The sequence below is a fragment of the Anopheles nili genome, chromosome 2 (genome assembly GCF_943737925.1).
Source record: "Anopheles nili chromosome 2, idAnoNiliSN_F5_01, whole genome shotgun sequence".
Lineage (NCBI taxonomy): Eukaryota > Metazoa > Arthropoda > Insecta > Diptera > Culicidae > Anopheles > Anopheles nili.
Genome location: NC_071291.1, coordinates 11,272,705 through 11,288,686, shown reverse-complemented (window position 1 = coordinate 11,288,686; position 15,982 = coordinate 11,272,705). Strand labels below are relative to the sequence as shown.

Sequence of the window (15,982 nt, the reverse complement as noted above, 5' to 3'; positions counted from 1 at the left end):
ATTATGGCACAACTTTTACCATCCAGCATGATTCACGCATTATGTCACGCTCGGTAGCTGACCCGACAAGTTTGTGTGATGAATCAGCCATGCATCGTTGGAAGCTCAGTCATGCAGATTGCAGTTGGTGGCTGTTTTTGATGGTGTGAAAGCTTTTTTTCATTCCTTTTGTTTTTTGGAGCTTTTTTGAATGCATCGATCAAAATGCAAATTAAGTAAATATAGTGAAGCTACGAGTTTTTACCAGTTTTTAATTTTCAACGTCACAAATTCTTATTTTTAAATTTGTGTTCTTCAAAACATTAAAAGTTAAATGCACTCTAAAACTATACATTTCACTGGAAAATTACATTTCATAGTTTTCCGACGTATTTCATGACCAAGTCGATATTTTCAACTTATTATGGATGATAATCTGAGCAACCAACTCATTGTCGTAATTTATCAATATGAGTTCTTAAAAATATTGCTGGATGTAAATGCCACTCAAGTATAAGTTAAGGATCTTTATCTACGATTCTCAGCTGTTAACGCCTCGTTGAATAAAAGCAACACCAAATTCACTCATTTTATGGTTTTATATTGTCCAGTATCCACTGCATGAAGAATGAAACCCGCGAGCTGATGCCAGGTACTCCTTGCGCACCACACCGAGGTCCAGCCGAAATAACACCGTACTGCACGAACCGGAAGTTGTACTCCGGAACCTGCGCCTTCATAGGTCCTCCGGAGTCACCCTCACAATGCAGCGTGGCATTTCCAAACCCGGCACAAATGGCATAGCTGCTCAGACTGCATGATACAGGCGGAATGCGTGCTTGCAGCAACACCGGACTAACTTCCAGTCGTTCGGTCAGTCCCCAGCCCGTAATCCAGTATAACGTCGGATCAAAGCCCATCAATCCGCTGGTGAATGGAAGACACACCGGAGTCACATCGCCAGAGCTGAAGTCGATCGAACGGTTCAAACGCAGCAATCCGATGTCGTGTCCCGATCGCACTATGCGCGTAAAGTTCGGATGAAAGATGGCGTCCTCCACACCGTATCGTTGAATCGGAGCGGCACAAGTGTCCTCTTCACAATCCGGATCCGTGCGCGTGTCATACTCACCGACACGCACGTACCGCCTGAAAAGGGAAGATTCCAAAAGCTTTGTTTCAGAAGTCACAACAAAAGATGGCGGCCAAAAACTCACATTCGTTCCATCTGTCCGTCGATGCAGTGAGCCGCCGTGAGGACATAACGGACGTTGATGACGGTTCCGGCGCAGTCAGAACTTTCCGTACCGGTCGTGCTGGATGCGTACACGATCATTGCCATCCAGGGATACTGGAACAGACGCGCTTGTTGACCGAATGCGATCTTGTTGTTCGTTCCCGGCATGCCGCAGTTGGATCGATCGAATAAACGCATGTTGGCGTGGTTGGCCACACTGTTGGCTGGAGTTGTTGGTGAAGCGGATGTCGCTGGCAAGGTTGTAGGAGCCGGAGTTGTCGTGGTTTGGACGGCTGTTACATCGCAGCACACGTGATAACCGGTACCCTGAAAGATAGGCAGTGATCAGTAGGATTTGAATGTACTGCTGCGTTGGAAAGTGTTTAACTAATTTTGGTCTCAGATTGATAGCTTCCTGAATTCGCTCACTTGCCGGATGTCTCCTTGCACTGCGATTTATTGCCCTTCCGATGACTTACCCCTTCCGGTGTGGTGCAGATCGAATTTCGAAGAAACAATGCCTCGTCCGGGGTTGCCGTCGTCCCTCGTGCGGATATCTGCCTGAGCAGTCGAGCCACTGGAGCACATTGGGCTAAAGGAACACAAAAACCGGGCCGTTTGATGATCGTCGAACAAGCGGGAGGATCTTCCCCAGCGCGGATCCCAAAATCGATCTGAGGGGCTACAGAAAAACCATGAATGATTGCATATACGACGTATGAACGTAAGCTTCAAAGCCTCACCTTCCTTAATGCGGTCCTGAGGACAGCACAAATAGTCCACCTGCTGCAGGTTCGTGTAACACCAGTTTCGTCGAACATACGCGTCCTTTTCATCCGACTCAATGAAATCCAGACAGCGTTCCGATTCCATACACATCCCCTCCACACCAGCACTCGTTTCGCACTCTTTTCCCGCTTCCTGATCAAAGATGAGCAGCGATTCGGTGCAACAAAGCTGCGATTGGTTCGCGACAGGATCACACCCGATCGCGAACGCCTCCAACTCCGACGCGATCGTTTCCGGATCGTCCACCATGGCGCAGCGGCTCGGTGGAACGCATTTTCCGTCATCCCCAAAAGGAGTCACGCAGGACTGCCAACTGACACGCTTGGCCAACTGCCGATGTCCGGTTGTGCTCTGGTTGACGAAACGCTCCGGTGCGCAACACACAAACAACTGACCGGACTGCTCGTAGCAGAAGCTGTTCCTCAGCAGATTGTGAAGGCCACGATCGTATCGTTTCTGCAGCACCATACTGCGCCCAAACACCGCTGGACAGTCCTCGATTGGGACACAATCCACCGGACATTCGAGGGCTTCGTTTGGCGGCAAAGCGTTCCGGCGATCTGAGCACGTTGTACAGCACACATGAAGCGTCTGACAGAAGAGCAAAGTAGGTGTGTTACTAAAGCAAAAAAAAACCAGCCACTATCAACGATCGATCGACGCTTACTTACACCATCCTTGCCATAGCTGCAGGCACGCTCACGGAGGAACGCCTCGAACAGGTCTGCTGAGCGGAATTGCAACCGCAGCAAGTGTTGTTTGATGGTCGGACACTTGGACACCGGAACACAGCTTCCCGGTTGTGGTTTTGCCGCACGCGTCTGGCACGATCGATCACCTCCGGTACCAGCCAAAACACCCCAACTGCAGCAGTACATCAGCAACGCCACCATCAACCAAACCGTATAAACATGTCCGTTCATCGTTTTTCAAGCTCAAGCACGCGGTTCGACAACACCGCCACGACTAACAACGGTCACTAGCGACGCCGCCACACCGAGGACATCGAGCAAAGCTCGTAACCTTCAAGAACACGGACGGATTATCGCTCACCCCCAGGCCGGATGATTGCGCAGAAGTCCAACGTACACAATCTCCCACTCGTCCGGTCTCTTTCATACGCAGCTGGGGAGGGTCACGAAACTGTTGCCAGCAAGAAGATCGAATTTCAAGATGAACGACATTCCTCACCCTCGGTGCCTCTCCCGTGAAGCTGGGATTATGGTTTTTCCAAACGGCCTCCCGAGAACAGCTGCCCGGACTGATAGTGGCGTGAGCCGATGCGACTCTTCCTGATCTTCGCTTGCGACTGTCACCTTCAACGCGACGATCTCCCGCTGTCTGGAACGGGTTCTACTGGATTGAAGCGCAGCGAGGTGTGCGATCGACCACGACCAAAACCGGAACCCTTCACCAAGAACGGACTTTAAAACAAGCCGGTCGGTTAATGGAGAGGCTGGATCGAAGCAATGAATGCATCTCCACTGGCGCGAGAGTTGTTAATTTGTGTTGTCAACGTGAAGGTGGTGTGTGAAATGAGCTTGAAGGGACACTGCACTTACGACCGCTGGAATACAAATGGGGGAATTCCCGAATCAAGTGTGGGCATGCATTCGAACGAACATCAAGTATTGCTCTTGGAACAAACCTTAAAATGTTCTTCAAAAGCCATATTTGGAGGCTAGGAGCTCTAAGGGACGAACAACATCAAGGACTCTAGGTGAGAATGATGAATGTTGTACACGCCAATATCACTCCATTTCGATCAAATCCAATCCCTAACGATCCAACAGATAAGCGTGTTTGCTAATGTCGTGATTAATTACCTTTTTTCCGGATTCGTTTGTTTGCTCTTCTATCGTCATATAAAACGCGCAGAGACCCCCAATGGCTCCGCATAACCATCGTTCCATGATGCGAAAGACTCATTTATTTCTGCTAGTGACACTGCTCGGTCTCAGCCGTATGGCCAACGCATTGCTGGATGCGTTGCCTCAAAACGACTGCCACTCCAGTGCGATATCAATGAAAACGAAGATACTCGAGAACTATCTCGTGAACCAGCACACCGTGACCGTGATCGATTCCAGCCCGGAAATACCACTAATGTCACCGTACTGTCTGCAGAGTCCGATACCAACGAACGCGTTCACCCTTCAACGGTAAGAATCAATCGTGCCACTGAGTTGCCTGTTCCGATCCTGCAGCGTATCCTGGATGCATGTTTTCTTTCTCAACCAACAGATTCCAACGTTTCGTCGAGCAGTCGTTCGAGCAGAACACACAGCAGTTCGAGTACCGTACGAACGAATGCTTCGTGGCGTCAGGACGTTTCGAAGAGCTGTCTGCTGAGCTCATTCCTTACCTCTCGAAGTATAACCCACGGGCCAGAGTGCTGCTCGTGACGCAGGAAATGTCGGACGTCGAGTTGGCTGAGCTTTTTCATATCTCCTGGTACCGGTACCGTTTGCTGCAGCTCGTTGTGCTGAACCAACACAGCAACGATTCCATCGAGTGTTGCGTATTCAATCCATTTCGAAAGGACATGTCACCGAAGCTGAACGCCTTGCCGACACTCAAAACGGACCTGCACTGTCACGTGCTAGACAGTCCAGACGAACTGGAATCGTACAACCGGGATCTAAATGATTTCATCGATGATCGCATCTACAATCTGCACGGCTACCCGCTTAACATTGCGATGCACGTAAGCAACGGATCAACGTCAGCCTACGATTGCATCCTCGGAGCGGTTAGCTTTACGGACATCGACGAACAGATCCTCTCCATCATGCAGAGCATGATGAACTTTAGCTTGATTCTGCACAAGAACGATCTCGACTTATCGATCGGTTACATTCATCAGAACGGAACACCGATCGGGACGCTTGGGTTGATCGAAAACAATCTTATCGATCTGGCGGCAAACTCACGGATCATCCATAACTACGACACGAAGAACCTGCTGTACCTGCATTACATCACAACCGAGAAGCTGATGTTTATAACGCCCCGCAACTATTACAAGGATCGAGACATAACGCTTGTCTTCATCAACCCGTTTAGCGTGGCGTACATGCTGACGAATGTGCTGCTATCGTTCGGTGTTCCCATGATCATCTTCCTGCTCGAGTACGTGGCGTATCGGCTCAATGTGCCCTGCGAGGCTCAGCAGCAAACGTTCGGTGCGAAGGTGCTCGATCTCGTCGGTATTATCTACAACGTGTCGGTGAAGCTGCCCCGAGCGGCCCGCAAACGCTGGATCCTTGTCGGGTTGCTGGTGTACAACATCGTGTCGTACCCAATCTGGCAGGCGGTCACCATTCGGTATCTACAACCGAACAATCAGCAGGTAAACAACATCAACAGCCTGGAGCAGCTCATTGAGACGAATCTGGCGCTAAAAGTGTCAAACTATCACGAACACATCGTGAGCCACGAGGGACCCCACTTTAATAATCCGCATTACCGCGCTTTGGCGAGCCGGATGTCCACTCAGAACACCTCCTCGTTGCGGGATTCCATCGAGCATATCATCATTCACCGGGATTCGGCGCTACTCATCGCGGACGTCTACGTACCACTCGTCCTGGCTGGCAATTACAAGTGGATCCCGGGCAAACCGGATGCCATCTGGCCGATCGAGAAACCGATCTATGAGTTCTACAAATCGATGGCCGTGCCGAAGACCTCTCCGTTTGTGAACACCTTTAATGCGATCATACGACGCAGTGTCGAGGCGGGCATGAACGATCGTTTCATGCATCAACTTGAAACGGTGGTCCAGCTGATGAAAATCCGTCGAACCAAGGAGCATCCATCCGAGCGCGATTACATCGTGTTCAACATGGAGCACCTGCGGCCACTGTTCATATTTTACTTCGTGATGCTAGCCCTAGCCTGTGGAGTATTCTTCATCGAGCTCGCGGTGAAACGAATCGAATATACAAGAACCCGTCACGTGGTCGACACCGTTGATGAATACGTCCCGTTTGAGTTCGTCCTGTGAATTGTTCCATTTTGGAAACCGTTTTTGATTTTCGGCATCATCGCTCACCAAACACGTGTATCGGTTATTATTTATTTCACAAAATTTATTCAAAACACTTCAAGTCATTTGAGCTGACCCTCGAGGATTCAGCATGTAAAAGCATGTAACACAATTTTGTTTTGCCACACACTTGCTTCGGAATATGGTAAGTTCGATCACGTATCATAAAAAAACATCTTTGTCTATTCTACCGTGTCCGTTCTTGGTTGCGCCTGTGTCAAAGTATCAAACTACACCGACCCGGATACGATTGTATTCGCTCATCTGTCCAATTTGGTAATACGATTTGCGGGCAAATGAACAAATCCTCACTGGGAAACATAACTCCGTGCTCTGCGAGACCGTGAGTTGATAGAGCAGTTAGGCGCTCGGTTTCTAAGCTAACAACAAAAACATCAATGCTAAATAATGGAACTAACAACGTACAACTATCGTCGGTTAACGCAGCGCCATGGACTTCGGGTGCGCAATGGACTGTAAATTTCTGTTGTGCTTTCAGCATAAATTTTGGAGGAGTGCCAACAGTCTTCTGTGGTTTCAAAAACAAATCACAAACCTTACTTATCGTATCTCCTCCGTGTTTTTTAGTCTATGCAGTGTTTGCGCGTTTTGATCGCGGCTTCTTTACTTGGCCCCGATTGTTACGTTTGGCTTCGTGGGGTGTTTCGTGGGATATTTTCGAAAAAGCTCACACTCATCCCCTGCTAGACTGGCACGAAAATGTGCACCTGTTGTACTATGTTCTGCACCTCCGTCAGCGTGTCGAAGGGTGGCATCAGTGAAACCAGTCTTACGCCGTTATTGTTCGTGATTTCGATGTACGATCGTTTCTGGAACACTTTGAGGCAGTTTCGTACCGTATCGGTGGATATACTTTCACCTGGAAAGGAAGCAATAAAAGGTATCTGTTAAATATGCGCTGAGCCGCTATCTGACGCGCATAGCATACCATATTTGCAGTCTCCAACATCAACACGTGTACTAATTTCCTTGATGCACAGCCGAATGAACTCAGACTCCACTATGGAATTACCGTCGAGCAGTTGGTGCAGCGATGACGCAACGGCCGAGTAGGTGTGGGAGAACGGAGCCAGCACCGATTGCAGTACGAGTCGGTCACAGTGCTTTTCGGCTGGGAAATGTATCCGCGTGGTATCTTCCTCGTCCGCACCGTACCTGTTGCCCGTCGTGCCATTCTGATGATCGTCGAAGAAATCGTCCATCTCGTCGTCATCGACATCCAGCCCATCGCGTTCCAAATTGTAGGCTAGTCTGCGGGCCATCGTCTGTTCTTCGGTGAGTTCTGCTTCCGGCTGAGACAGTATCTCCCGGAGGCAAAGCTCTTGCAGCGTGTTATCAAGGACGGAATCCAACTTCTGGCACGGTTTACACAATATGAACTCATACATCAGCAGCTCAGCAAATTCCATACACATTTGCAGCAACGCTTGCCGCCCAACCGTCACCTCGTCCACGTGATCGTGCTGATCCGTGTTGGTTCGACGTTCCGCTTCGCGCTTCAGTAGACCGGCGCACGTAATCACGATCGATTCGAGGGCAAAGTGAGGTAGCAGGCAGTTCGAGTAGTACGACAGCTCGATCACGTTCGGAATCATAACTACCGGTTTGATGAACGTTTGCCCATTGCGTAGTTCTTTTGTCACCAGGCCAGGGCCAAGCAAATCGGTGGCATATCGTATTACGTCCTCCGAAGAGCCAGTGAAGCCAAGATCTCGCACACCATTCAGCACAGCTCGCAGCTCATCCAATGCCTCAGTAAGAATCGAAAGTGGTGCTCCATCACGGAAGCGATTGAGGAGCAGGAATGCTAAAGCGTTTGTCGTCATGACGGACGTTGCACGGGCACTGTCATACACTACATGGCGCGCGATATTATCGATCAATTGCCGTTGATCCTGTTCCTCTTGCACCACATCCGTTCCGAATAGAGAGGACGACGAAGGTTTGTGCTGCAGTCGCCTGTAAGCAAAAGAAAATTTATGCTATAAGCCCGCGAATGGCCACACGATGTAAATCCTCCTACCGCATTTCCGGCGTGTAGTTGTGTGCCGTGTCGGATTTGCGTAGCGATTTAACAAGTTCGCTTAGCGAGAATGGTTCGTTGAAATCGATTCTCATCAGCCCATAGCGAGCCTTCAGCACCTTGATGATTGCGGAGGCAGCCGATGCAAAGCTTTCTGGAATTTTCTTCTGTCCCAGCTGTTCACGCACAAAGTTACCATCCACCAGCTTCTCGTAGTTGATCGACACCGGCACAAGGAGCGCGTCGGAGATACTTTTATCATTAAACGCATCAACGATAACCGACAGGATACCACTCTGTTTGAAGTAGGAAAATTAGAAACATAAATTGCCGTGTTCAATAGCCTCTTTTAAACAATCACTCAACATACCTTTGGCATGCATGGTTTGCCCGTTCGGGTGCGACCACCCTCGATGAAGAACTCCACATTGTGACCGGCCGTCAAGCACTTCTGCAGGTAGGTGTGCAAAATCGCACGGTATACGTGATCCTTCTTACCCGTCAGCGGATCAATCTTGCGCTTAATGAAGAATGCACCGTCGTAGCGCAGGATGCTACCGAACACGGGAATGCGCAAGTTGTCCCCACCAGCCACCAACGGACACTTGATGTCGTTGTTCAGCAAAATGAAGCTGACCATAATGTAATCCAGATGACTCCGGTGAAGCGGCAGAAAGATGAGTGGCACGTCCGGATGCTTCTCGATAGCGCGCTTTATCATGTCCACTTGCGCCGGGTGGGCTGCAACACCGGACATGAAGCAGGGCAGCAACTTATACAACACCCACGAGGTGATGCGTAACACGAGGTCCGAGATTTTGGAGCGCATACCGACCAGTATCTGTGTGAGTGAGAATAGATAGATAACAAGCAAATATAATGTCAACCAAAAAAGAGATAATCAACCCTCTCCGAGCGCCCTTAACTACCTACCTTTCCAGCTCGCTGGTCGTGTTTTCGGAGCATTTCACTGTAGTAGCTGTCCTCGTCGAAGCTCTCATCGTTCTCCGCAAGACCCAGTTCCACCCGTTTGTCGTTAATCGACTCCTTGACGGCCACATCCAGCGCTTCCTGGACACGTTCATCAGGCAGCACGGCGCCTGCTACCTGAGGATACGAAAACCGACGTACACGTGTTGCCTGTGCCAGATGAGGACACCAGACACCCCAGTCGAAAGATCCCGTATGATTGGCCAGGGCATACTGCTGTCCTGCGTGCGTTGTAACGCGTAGAATATCGATCGCATTGCGTCGTCGATCATCCGCTCCGAGCTGGGGACGCTGTTGAAGCCCGACAGAACAAAAAGTGCAATACACAGATTAGATTGCGTTAGATGCGCATCCCACCTAAGGAACGATGGGTGACGTGATGATTGCACCCTTGCGCACCCAAACTTGATCGAGCTGATAGATCCGTTGCTGTTGACGGTGGGGTTGGCCAACACCTGCACTGGGTCCAGTATGGTTAGGTAACGACCACATTGAAGTCCAGCCACCCGAACCCCACATCGTGCATTCTCACACAGTTTCTTTGTATTTAGAACAATTGCACACCGGAGAGAATCCGTAAAATTGGAGGATATGTAATGACAACGGCTCTGGACTGCGCACTTTTACTACGCTCACATTCACACACACACACACAACCGCCGAACAAATCAACCGTCCACCAGAGGTTACGTTCCTCCGTTTTGGGGTGGTAAAAATAGATCTTTAACCTGCGACGATCGTGAGCTACGCGGAGACTGACAGCACGAACGCTCCCGAGGGTTTAACATGCTAGGTACACTCGGTACCTTGGACATCATCATCATCATCATCATCATCATCATCATCATCATCGTCACCATGGGGATCGTGAAACAGACGAGAAATAAATAGAGAGAGAGCGCACGCGAAATGATATCACAAAATGCGCGTGCATCATCCAACTGGGCGGGTTGCTCTCTTGTAAAATGATAAACATGCAAATAAGCGCGATATTCCACGCAACAAGCATCCCCACGATCGGCTCTCTACCGTTGTGTGCAATTTTTTCGAGTGAGAGAAAATGTGAGACGCGAAAAACGACAACATTCTAGGGTAGTAATGGTGGCTCGGTTTCTCATTCGGTGCATAATGCATTCATTTTCAAACAATACGTTGCTTTGAATTCATATAAGTAATGCTAGATGTATTGAACTTTGCAAAATATACAACATATTGTGAACTTTCATTAGTTGTAGACTGTTTTTTGTTAATAACGTTTAAAATATACACATAACATAGACATAAATTTATTCAAAAGAAATGAAAAAGAAATAGTGGCATGACCAAGAAGATCACGTCAACTAATATACTACACTATGGAAGAAATAAATCTTGCAATGTTAGTAAACAAAAAGCGCAAAATACGGATAGGCCGATTCTCCGTGAAAAAGGTAAACAAAAACCAATAAAGGAAAAATAACTAAATCAAACACATTTGTGTTAAGCTTGTGCCTGATGCGGATGAGTTTGCGAGTGCAGTTATGTAGTAACCATCAAATTCATTATGAGTGCTGATGAGCTGATGATTTCCTTTCGAACTTACGCTTTCTGTCGGCGAGCAGAAGGGACATGCCATGCCAGGAATTGGTTTCAATTCCGGTTGCAGGTGTGTTGTCGGCATTTCTTTTATGTGGAAGAGGCTTTCATGTCGCACCTACGGCATATCACCATTGACATCGACGATATATACAGCCAATTTTAAATGTTATTACCACCCGTGTGGTAGTATTCCAGGATCCAGACAGGATGGCCGGTAGACGTTGTGAGCGCAGGAGTCGAGTCATCGGTCGTCGATTGAAGAAAAGTGTCCAATTGTAACGTGTATGCATGTTGTGCGTATGTTTGAGTGCATATGCGTAAAAAGGGTGTGTTTTTACATCAATTACATATACGCATCGATCGTTTTTTTATTTTGAAATCAAAATGTCCAAAAATAATTGAAAAAAATAAAGCATTAGATTAGAAAAAGCATAAATTTGACCCATTCACCATCTAACCGATTTTGTAGTAAATAAGCTTTAGGGTACATATTAATTACAAATTCACAACCGACGTGATTATAAATGGGACACTCAACGTTGAGCTACGCTAATTAGTCACACTGACGGTATCAGTGATGGAAGATATATGTCTGAAAGTCTTTACAACTCGTACGTACCTGGCGATCATGATCGGCATTGATTTGACGCTGCCTTCTTCCAGCTTCACCGAAACGCTTCAACATGGAGTAAGTGGAGAAGCCACCATTCTGTTCGGTGCCCGTTCCCTGTCCGAACATATTTGGCAAACGGAAGGATCCATATGCCTCCTGAACGCGGTTCGATATGATGTCTACCATATCGATAGTCCTGCAAAAAAAAGCGAATCAAACAAAACCACACATCAATAATCGGTTTGCCTTGGTGCGCGATTTACAGATTTGATTTGATCGTCCGATCCCAGTAAAAATGGGACATTGCGTGAGTGTTTTTTTAGAACGCAAAAGACGATCAAGTAACTAAACACTACCATGCGAAGAAACAGTAACGGACAACATTATCACTGGCAATGACAATAGGTCATGAGATTGCTAACCCAAAACAATTAAACGTTGAATAATCTATAATCATTAGAGTGTAGGCAGCAAAACTCATCTAAAAAGTAATCTGATTTTTTTCACATTCACTGTTAATTTAAGCTATGCATCATTGAACAAATTTTAAGGGCTTAACATCAACGATACATGAAGAAAACAAATTGATCAAGAACAACAGATTAAGTATTCCTTAGTACTGTGTACTAAAAGTAAAAGTCCTTAAAGCAGCATTAACAATAGCTTCTAGGCTACTTCCACTCGAAAAATACCAATTTTGTGGGCATACCTTGATAGAGTAAAAACCAAACACTTCTTTAACTGTACGTCTTTTTCCCAGTAGCAAATAAATAGCAGATAAAAACCCACTCGTATACTCAAGTGTACAATCGCTGATATGGCCAACCAATCATGCAGATAGCGTACAAATATCCAACAATTTTCGCTCTATACATATATTTATACAAAGTTAGCTAATCTAAACAAGTCGAACTTTGATCAGCAACGCACACTTCAACAGACCTCCGGGTTCGCTACAGCTGAGGGCTTTATCTAGTTCTCTTTTTCGCATGTCTCGGCTTCGGAGAGCTAACTAAGGATAAGTCACCATTTGCGGAACAAAGTCCAAAGTTAAACGCACGTGAACAATGATCTGATAATAAACCACGGGCTAATGACCGACGTCACCTAACGATCAATCCCACCCACCAAAGATAAACGAGTCCTTTTGATCCATTGCAAATCCGTTGCCAAACCAGGACCGATTATTACCCAGCTGCGACATTGCTATCATAAGTGGCAAGGTCGAAGGGCTAAGATCAGCGTCCAGCGCGTTGGTACATAAGGCCCAGTGGACATTTTGTGATAATAGATAACGACCCAATTTTTCGTCCACAAAGGAAAAACCACTACTATGGTGCGGTCTTGTTCGGTGGATCAATATTTGCGATAATGTTATTGAACGAATGGTAGCAACAGTCGCACAAACAGTCATGTTTATGGTTTTAATTCACACGGTGGAGAATCGATTCCTGCAGGTAGGAATCGTTGCAATCACGAGGTACACGCCTCTATCGCCTATCGTACCTTCATCCGGCCAAATCGAATTCTCCCCGATCGAACGAACACATAAAAGATGTATTGTTTTGTACTGTATAGGGACTGACGAACGCAAACAGCAGTAATCAAACGCTAATCAATCGATTTACCATTAGACTATCAATGCTGATAATCGCATCCTGTGGAAACATGTAGCAATTAAAGGGTCGAATAGGGAATTATCAGGGAACAAGCATATTTATTGCAAAAATAAAAAAAAAACTCAAAATCGATCCTATCTAGGTGTGGCTGCAAAAAAATGAAAAACTCTTTCCAAAACCCAGCACGACGATTGGAGTTATTTTTTAGAATTTATCGGAGGTTAGATACTACAGCTAAAGAGAATATTTGAGTCTCCCCGCTTATACCTATCTATTATTATATGCATTTGGGTGTTTCGTTTCCACCACCGTTGACATTGATACTCGATACGCAAAGTCCGCTGCGAAATGATGCACCTAAGCCGTACAAAAATGCATGCCAGCACAAAAAATGAGCTTTTAAACACGTGATCGTCACGCATCCCAGTGTGCGAAGATTTTTATTCATCGCAAAAAAACAACGCTTGCATCGACCACGTGTCGCTATTGCGTAGAACCAAAACCGAGAAAAACCAACAATGTAACGAATGGCACGATTGCATTTGCTTCCCAGTTTCCACAGCTGTGACACGCCGTAACAGAACCAAGTCAAGAAGTCAACGTATCACTCGGACATTTGCGCAATATGGTTCATGTTAATGCACCTAAGCGGTTTCATTATTGCGTAAACTGAACCACGTACAGTTAGATCTAGTGCACGACCTGAGCAGGAACCGTATAGATGACGGTGGAAAATGGTGTGCTTCCGCTGTTTGGACAGCTGGTGTTCTTTTGCACTCATTTACAGCTGACTTCCATACACGAACCGGCAAAACACTGCGTTCAAATAAATACGAATTTTGGAACCTCCTTGTTCAAAAGCGTTAAATGTTTCCGTTGCTTTGACGGTGACGATTTTAAATTTATGTCTTCCTTTTTGCCTTGCGCAAGTGTTGCTCGAAAATCCCATGCACTTGAGTCGCACATGTCCGTAGAACAAAGGATTACAGCCAATCGATACGCGCAGCTCAGCAGCGATCTTTACATGCGCCACAATCAGAAATAGCTACTCCAGCGTGGAAGTGCAATAAAACAAATATCCGAGCAATAATTCGTTCGTCAAGAGAGAAGCACTTGCAATCTCTATTAGAGGAAAGCATGCAACGCCCGTTGACGTTGAAATTCAATTAACTTGTTCCTCACTCTATCAATAGAGATACGTGTTAAATAATTACATAATTCCATTACCCTAAACGATCAAGAGCAATGTGTTATTATTAACAAAACATGCGTTGTACGGTCCATCCCACTGTACTCTCATTGTGCGTTTACACAATCACATGAGTATCAATTTTAGTCCGCGACACTTTGAAGAGCACTACCATTCGTTTTAACAAAAGACGTTTTCAAACGACCTAAAAATTCCGCTAATGCCAAAATTGCTAGAACATTAAACAGCCTGCGATGGGGCTGCGAGCGTCATCCGTATCCACAGTTTAATTTTCGCAATGCGTATCACACAACGCGTATTCAAATTGACACCCGTTTCGTGCTACGCTTAAGTGAGTTATTCAAATTCACTTAAGACAGTACTGAGGCTTCACAGGAGCTCCTCCTCTCCTCGTTTCCATGCACTCCTCTACCAGATGAACTTTGATTAATCGACGCTGCGGCAAGTCCGGCACATCACAGGCACGTACTGGTCACTTGGCCGAAATCAATGCCGCGACAAAACCCCCTGTTTTGGCTTTAGAATGTGCGGTCCTATTGGTTCACCTTCGGGACCGGAGTATTGCGTGCATCGTCAGGCGGTTTCTCTGAATTGATATGGCCGCACGTACGGGTGCTTGAAGGGAACTTGGCACGATCGGAACCGCTGGTACTTCCGCAATTCCAACGCCTACAATAACCATCCACGGTGACCGAAAGGGTTGCTCTGTGACCAACCATTGTACATCGGACACCGTCCATTGCCAATCAGAGGAAGAATCTGCAAGGTTCGCGCTATCGATCAATTGATCTGTCGAGAGTGCCTTTATTCAATCGACCTGACGATCGTCTGTCGGCGAATCTGGCCCGCCAAAACCAACTGTAGAAGCACCAGAGAAGCAACAAAGTCTACACATACACATGCTGTAACATGATCGGACATGGGCAGATGGAAGAGGTCCACCAAAAGGTCAAATCTCACAGTCAGACTGGCTGATGATAACGACAGACCGTCGTGGATCGTCCCTAGCCCGATCTGGGACGTGATCAGTAGTGCACCTTGAAGCAACGTGCCATTCCGTCACAGGATCATCATCACAACCACGCCATCACACTTCATTCCACTGCATGCTTCAAGGATGTGCTCAAGGAGATTCCGTTGATCCTTACCGTTGTTTATTGAAGAAGTATCCGACAATGCAGAGGAACACCAGCACCTCAAAAATTCCCAACATTTTGATTCCTTTTTTGTCGTTTCGTCGCGTCGTCCGTTACTATGTAGGATCCCCAATGACTAGTATCCTAGCACCCGGTCACGAAGCTTTTCTTCACTGTGGAGCTTTTCAGTATGCAGGCGTAGAGCATCCACGAAGGATCCAGCTGCAACAGGCGCCAAGTTGTTCCACACCAGCACACCACGATGCTGGCACATTCAAACTCGCAACTTTCAGCAAGGATCGCGAGGATCTTCTCCCTTTCGCTTTCTCACTACACCCACCAACGACACCCACGACAATCCCAATGCACATCAACCACGACACGATCGTATCAAACGGTTTGGCACCGGTTCAAACGGTGAATGAAAGTGCAACCACAATACAGAAATACCGTAGGGCTCGCTTTCCCACCGAACGTCTTCGCCCTTGGCAGCCGACGATCACCGCGTGATCAACACCAACTCATCGGTTGCCGATGCACTTTCGATGCACCGTCAAAACCCCCACAACCGGGAATGCCGGGAGTGACCCCAAACGGGCCACAAGCCAGCTAAACGATGCCCCGATGCCGGATCACGCCAACTCCTCCAGCAGACTTTACACGATCCAGCACGATCACACGACGTGTGGGAAAGAACACGGCCAATGAATGGCACGCACTCGCGCACTCGGTCGAT

At 47.2% G+C, this 15,982-nt stretch overlaps 3 protein-coding genes across 3 annotated transcripts; 1 reads left to right on the top strand and 2 right to left on the bottom strand.

Moving 5' to 3' along the window:
• Positions 1–569: 569 nt before the first annotated feature.
• LOC128725949 (serine protease 7-like) lies at positions 570–2,928 on the bottom strand. The gene is made up of 5 exons (XM_053819759.1): positions 2,677–2,928; positions 1,960–2,596; positions 1,696–1,898; positions 1,197–1,543; positions 570–1,128 (listed from the first exon to the last, which is right to left on the bottom strand). The coding sequence occupies exons 1-5, from the start codon at positions 2,926–2,928 to the stop codon at positions 570–572; spliced, it is 1,998 nt and encodes a 665-aa protein (XP_053675734.1).
• A 1,042-nt stretch (positions 2,929–3,970) lies between these two features.
• On the top strand, positions 3,971–6,014 carry LOC128725840 (uncharacterized). Its single transcript, XM_053819647.1, has 2 exons — positions 3,971–4,167; positions 4,250–6,014. Exons 1-2 carry the CDS (start codon positions 3,971–3,973, stop codon positions 6,012–6,014), a joined length of 1,962 nt encoding a protein of 653 aa, XP_053675622.1.
• A 68-nt stretch (positions 6,015–6,082) lies between these two features.
• Positions 6,083–15,973, bottom strand: LOC128721576 (glycerol-3-phosphate acyltransferase 1, mitochondrial). The gene is made up of 8 exons (XM_053815345.1): positions 15,259–15,973; positions 11,288–11,477; positions 10,673–10,783; positions 9,034–9,381; positions 8,471–8,941; positions 8,101–8,396; positions 7,006–8,036; positions 6,083–6,936 (listed from the first exon to the last, which is right to left on the bottom strand). Exons 1-8 carry the CDS (start codon positions 15,321–15,323, stop codon positions 6,761–6,763), a joined length of 2,688 nt encoding a protein of 895 aa, XP_053671320.1. The 5' UTR covers positions 15,324–15,973; the 3' UTR covers positions 6,083–6,760.
• Positions 15,974–15,982: the final 9 nt, after the last annotated feature.

Coding starts and splice junctions, on each gene's coding strand:
- LOC128721576 (XM_053815345.1), bottom strand. CDS start 15,323: ATGTTGGGAATTTTTGAGGTGCTGGTGTTCCTCTGCATTGTCGGATAC. Junction 10,784..11,287: donor ATGCCGATCATGATCGCCAG/GTACGTACGAGT, acceptor GATATGCCGTAG/GTGCGACATGAAAGCCTCTT. Junction 8,397..8,470: donor GCAAACCATGCATGCCAAAG/GTATGTTGAGTG, acceptor TACTTCAAACAG/AGTGGTATCCTGTCGGTTAT.
- LOC128725840 (XM_053819647.1), top strand. CDS start 3,971: ATGGCCAACGCATTGCTGGATGCGTTGCCTCAAAACGACTGCCACTCC. Junction 4,168..4,249: donor AACGCGTTCACCCTTCAACG/GTAAGAATCAAT, acceptor CTCAACCAACAG/ATTCCAACGTTTCGTCGAGC.
- LOC128725949 (XM_053819759.1), bottom strand. CDS start 2,928: ATGAACGGACATGTTTATACGGTTTGGTTGATGGTGGCGTTGCTGATG. Junction 1,899..1,959: donor TCAGGACCGCATTAAGGAAG/GTGAGGCTTTGA, acceptor GTTTTTCTGTAG/CCCCTCAGATCGATTTTGGG. Junction 1,544..1,695: donor TCTGCACCACACCGGAAGGG/GTAAGTCATCGG, acceptor CCTATCTTTCAG/GGTACCGGTTATCACGTGTG.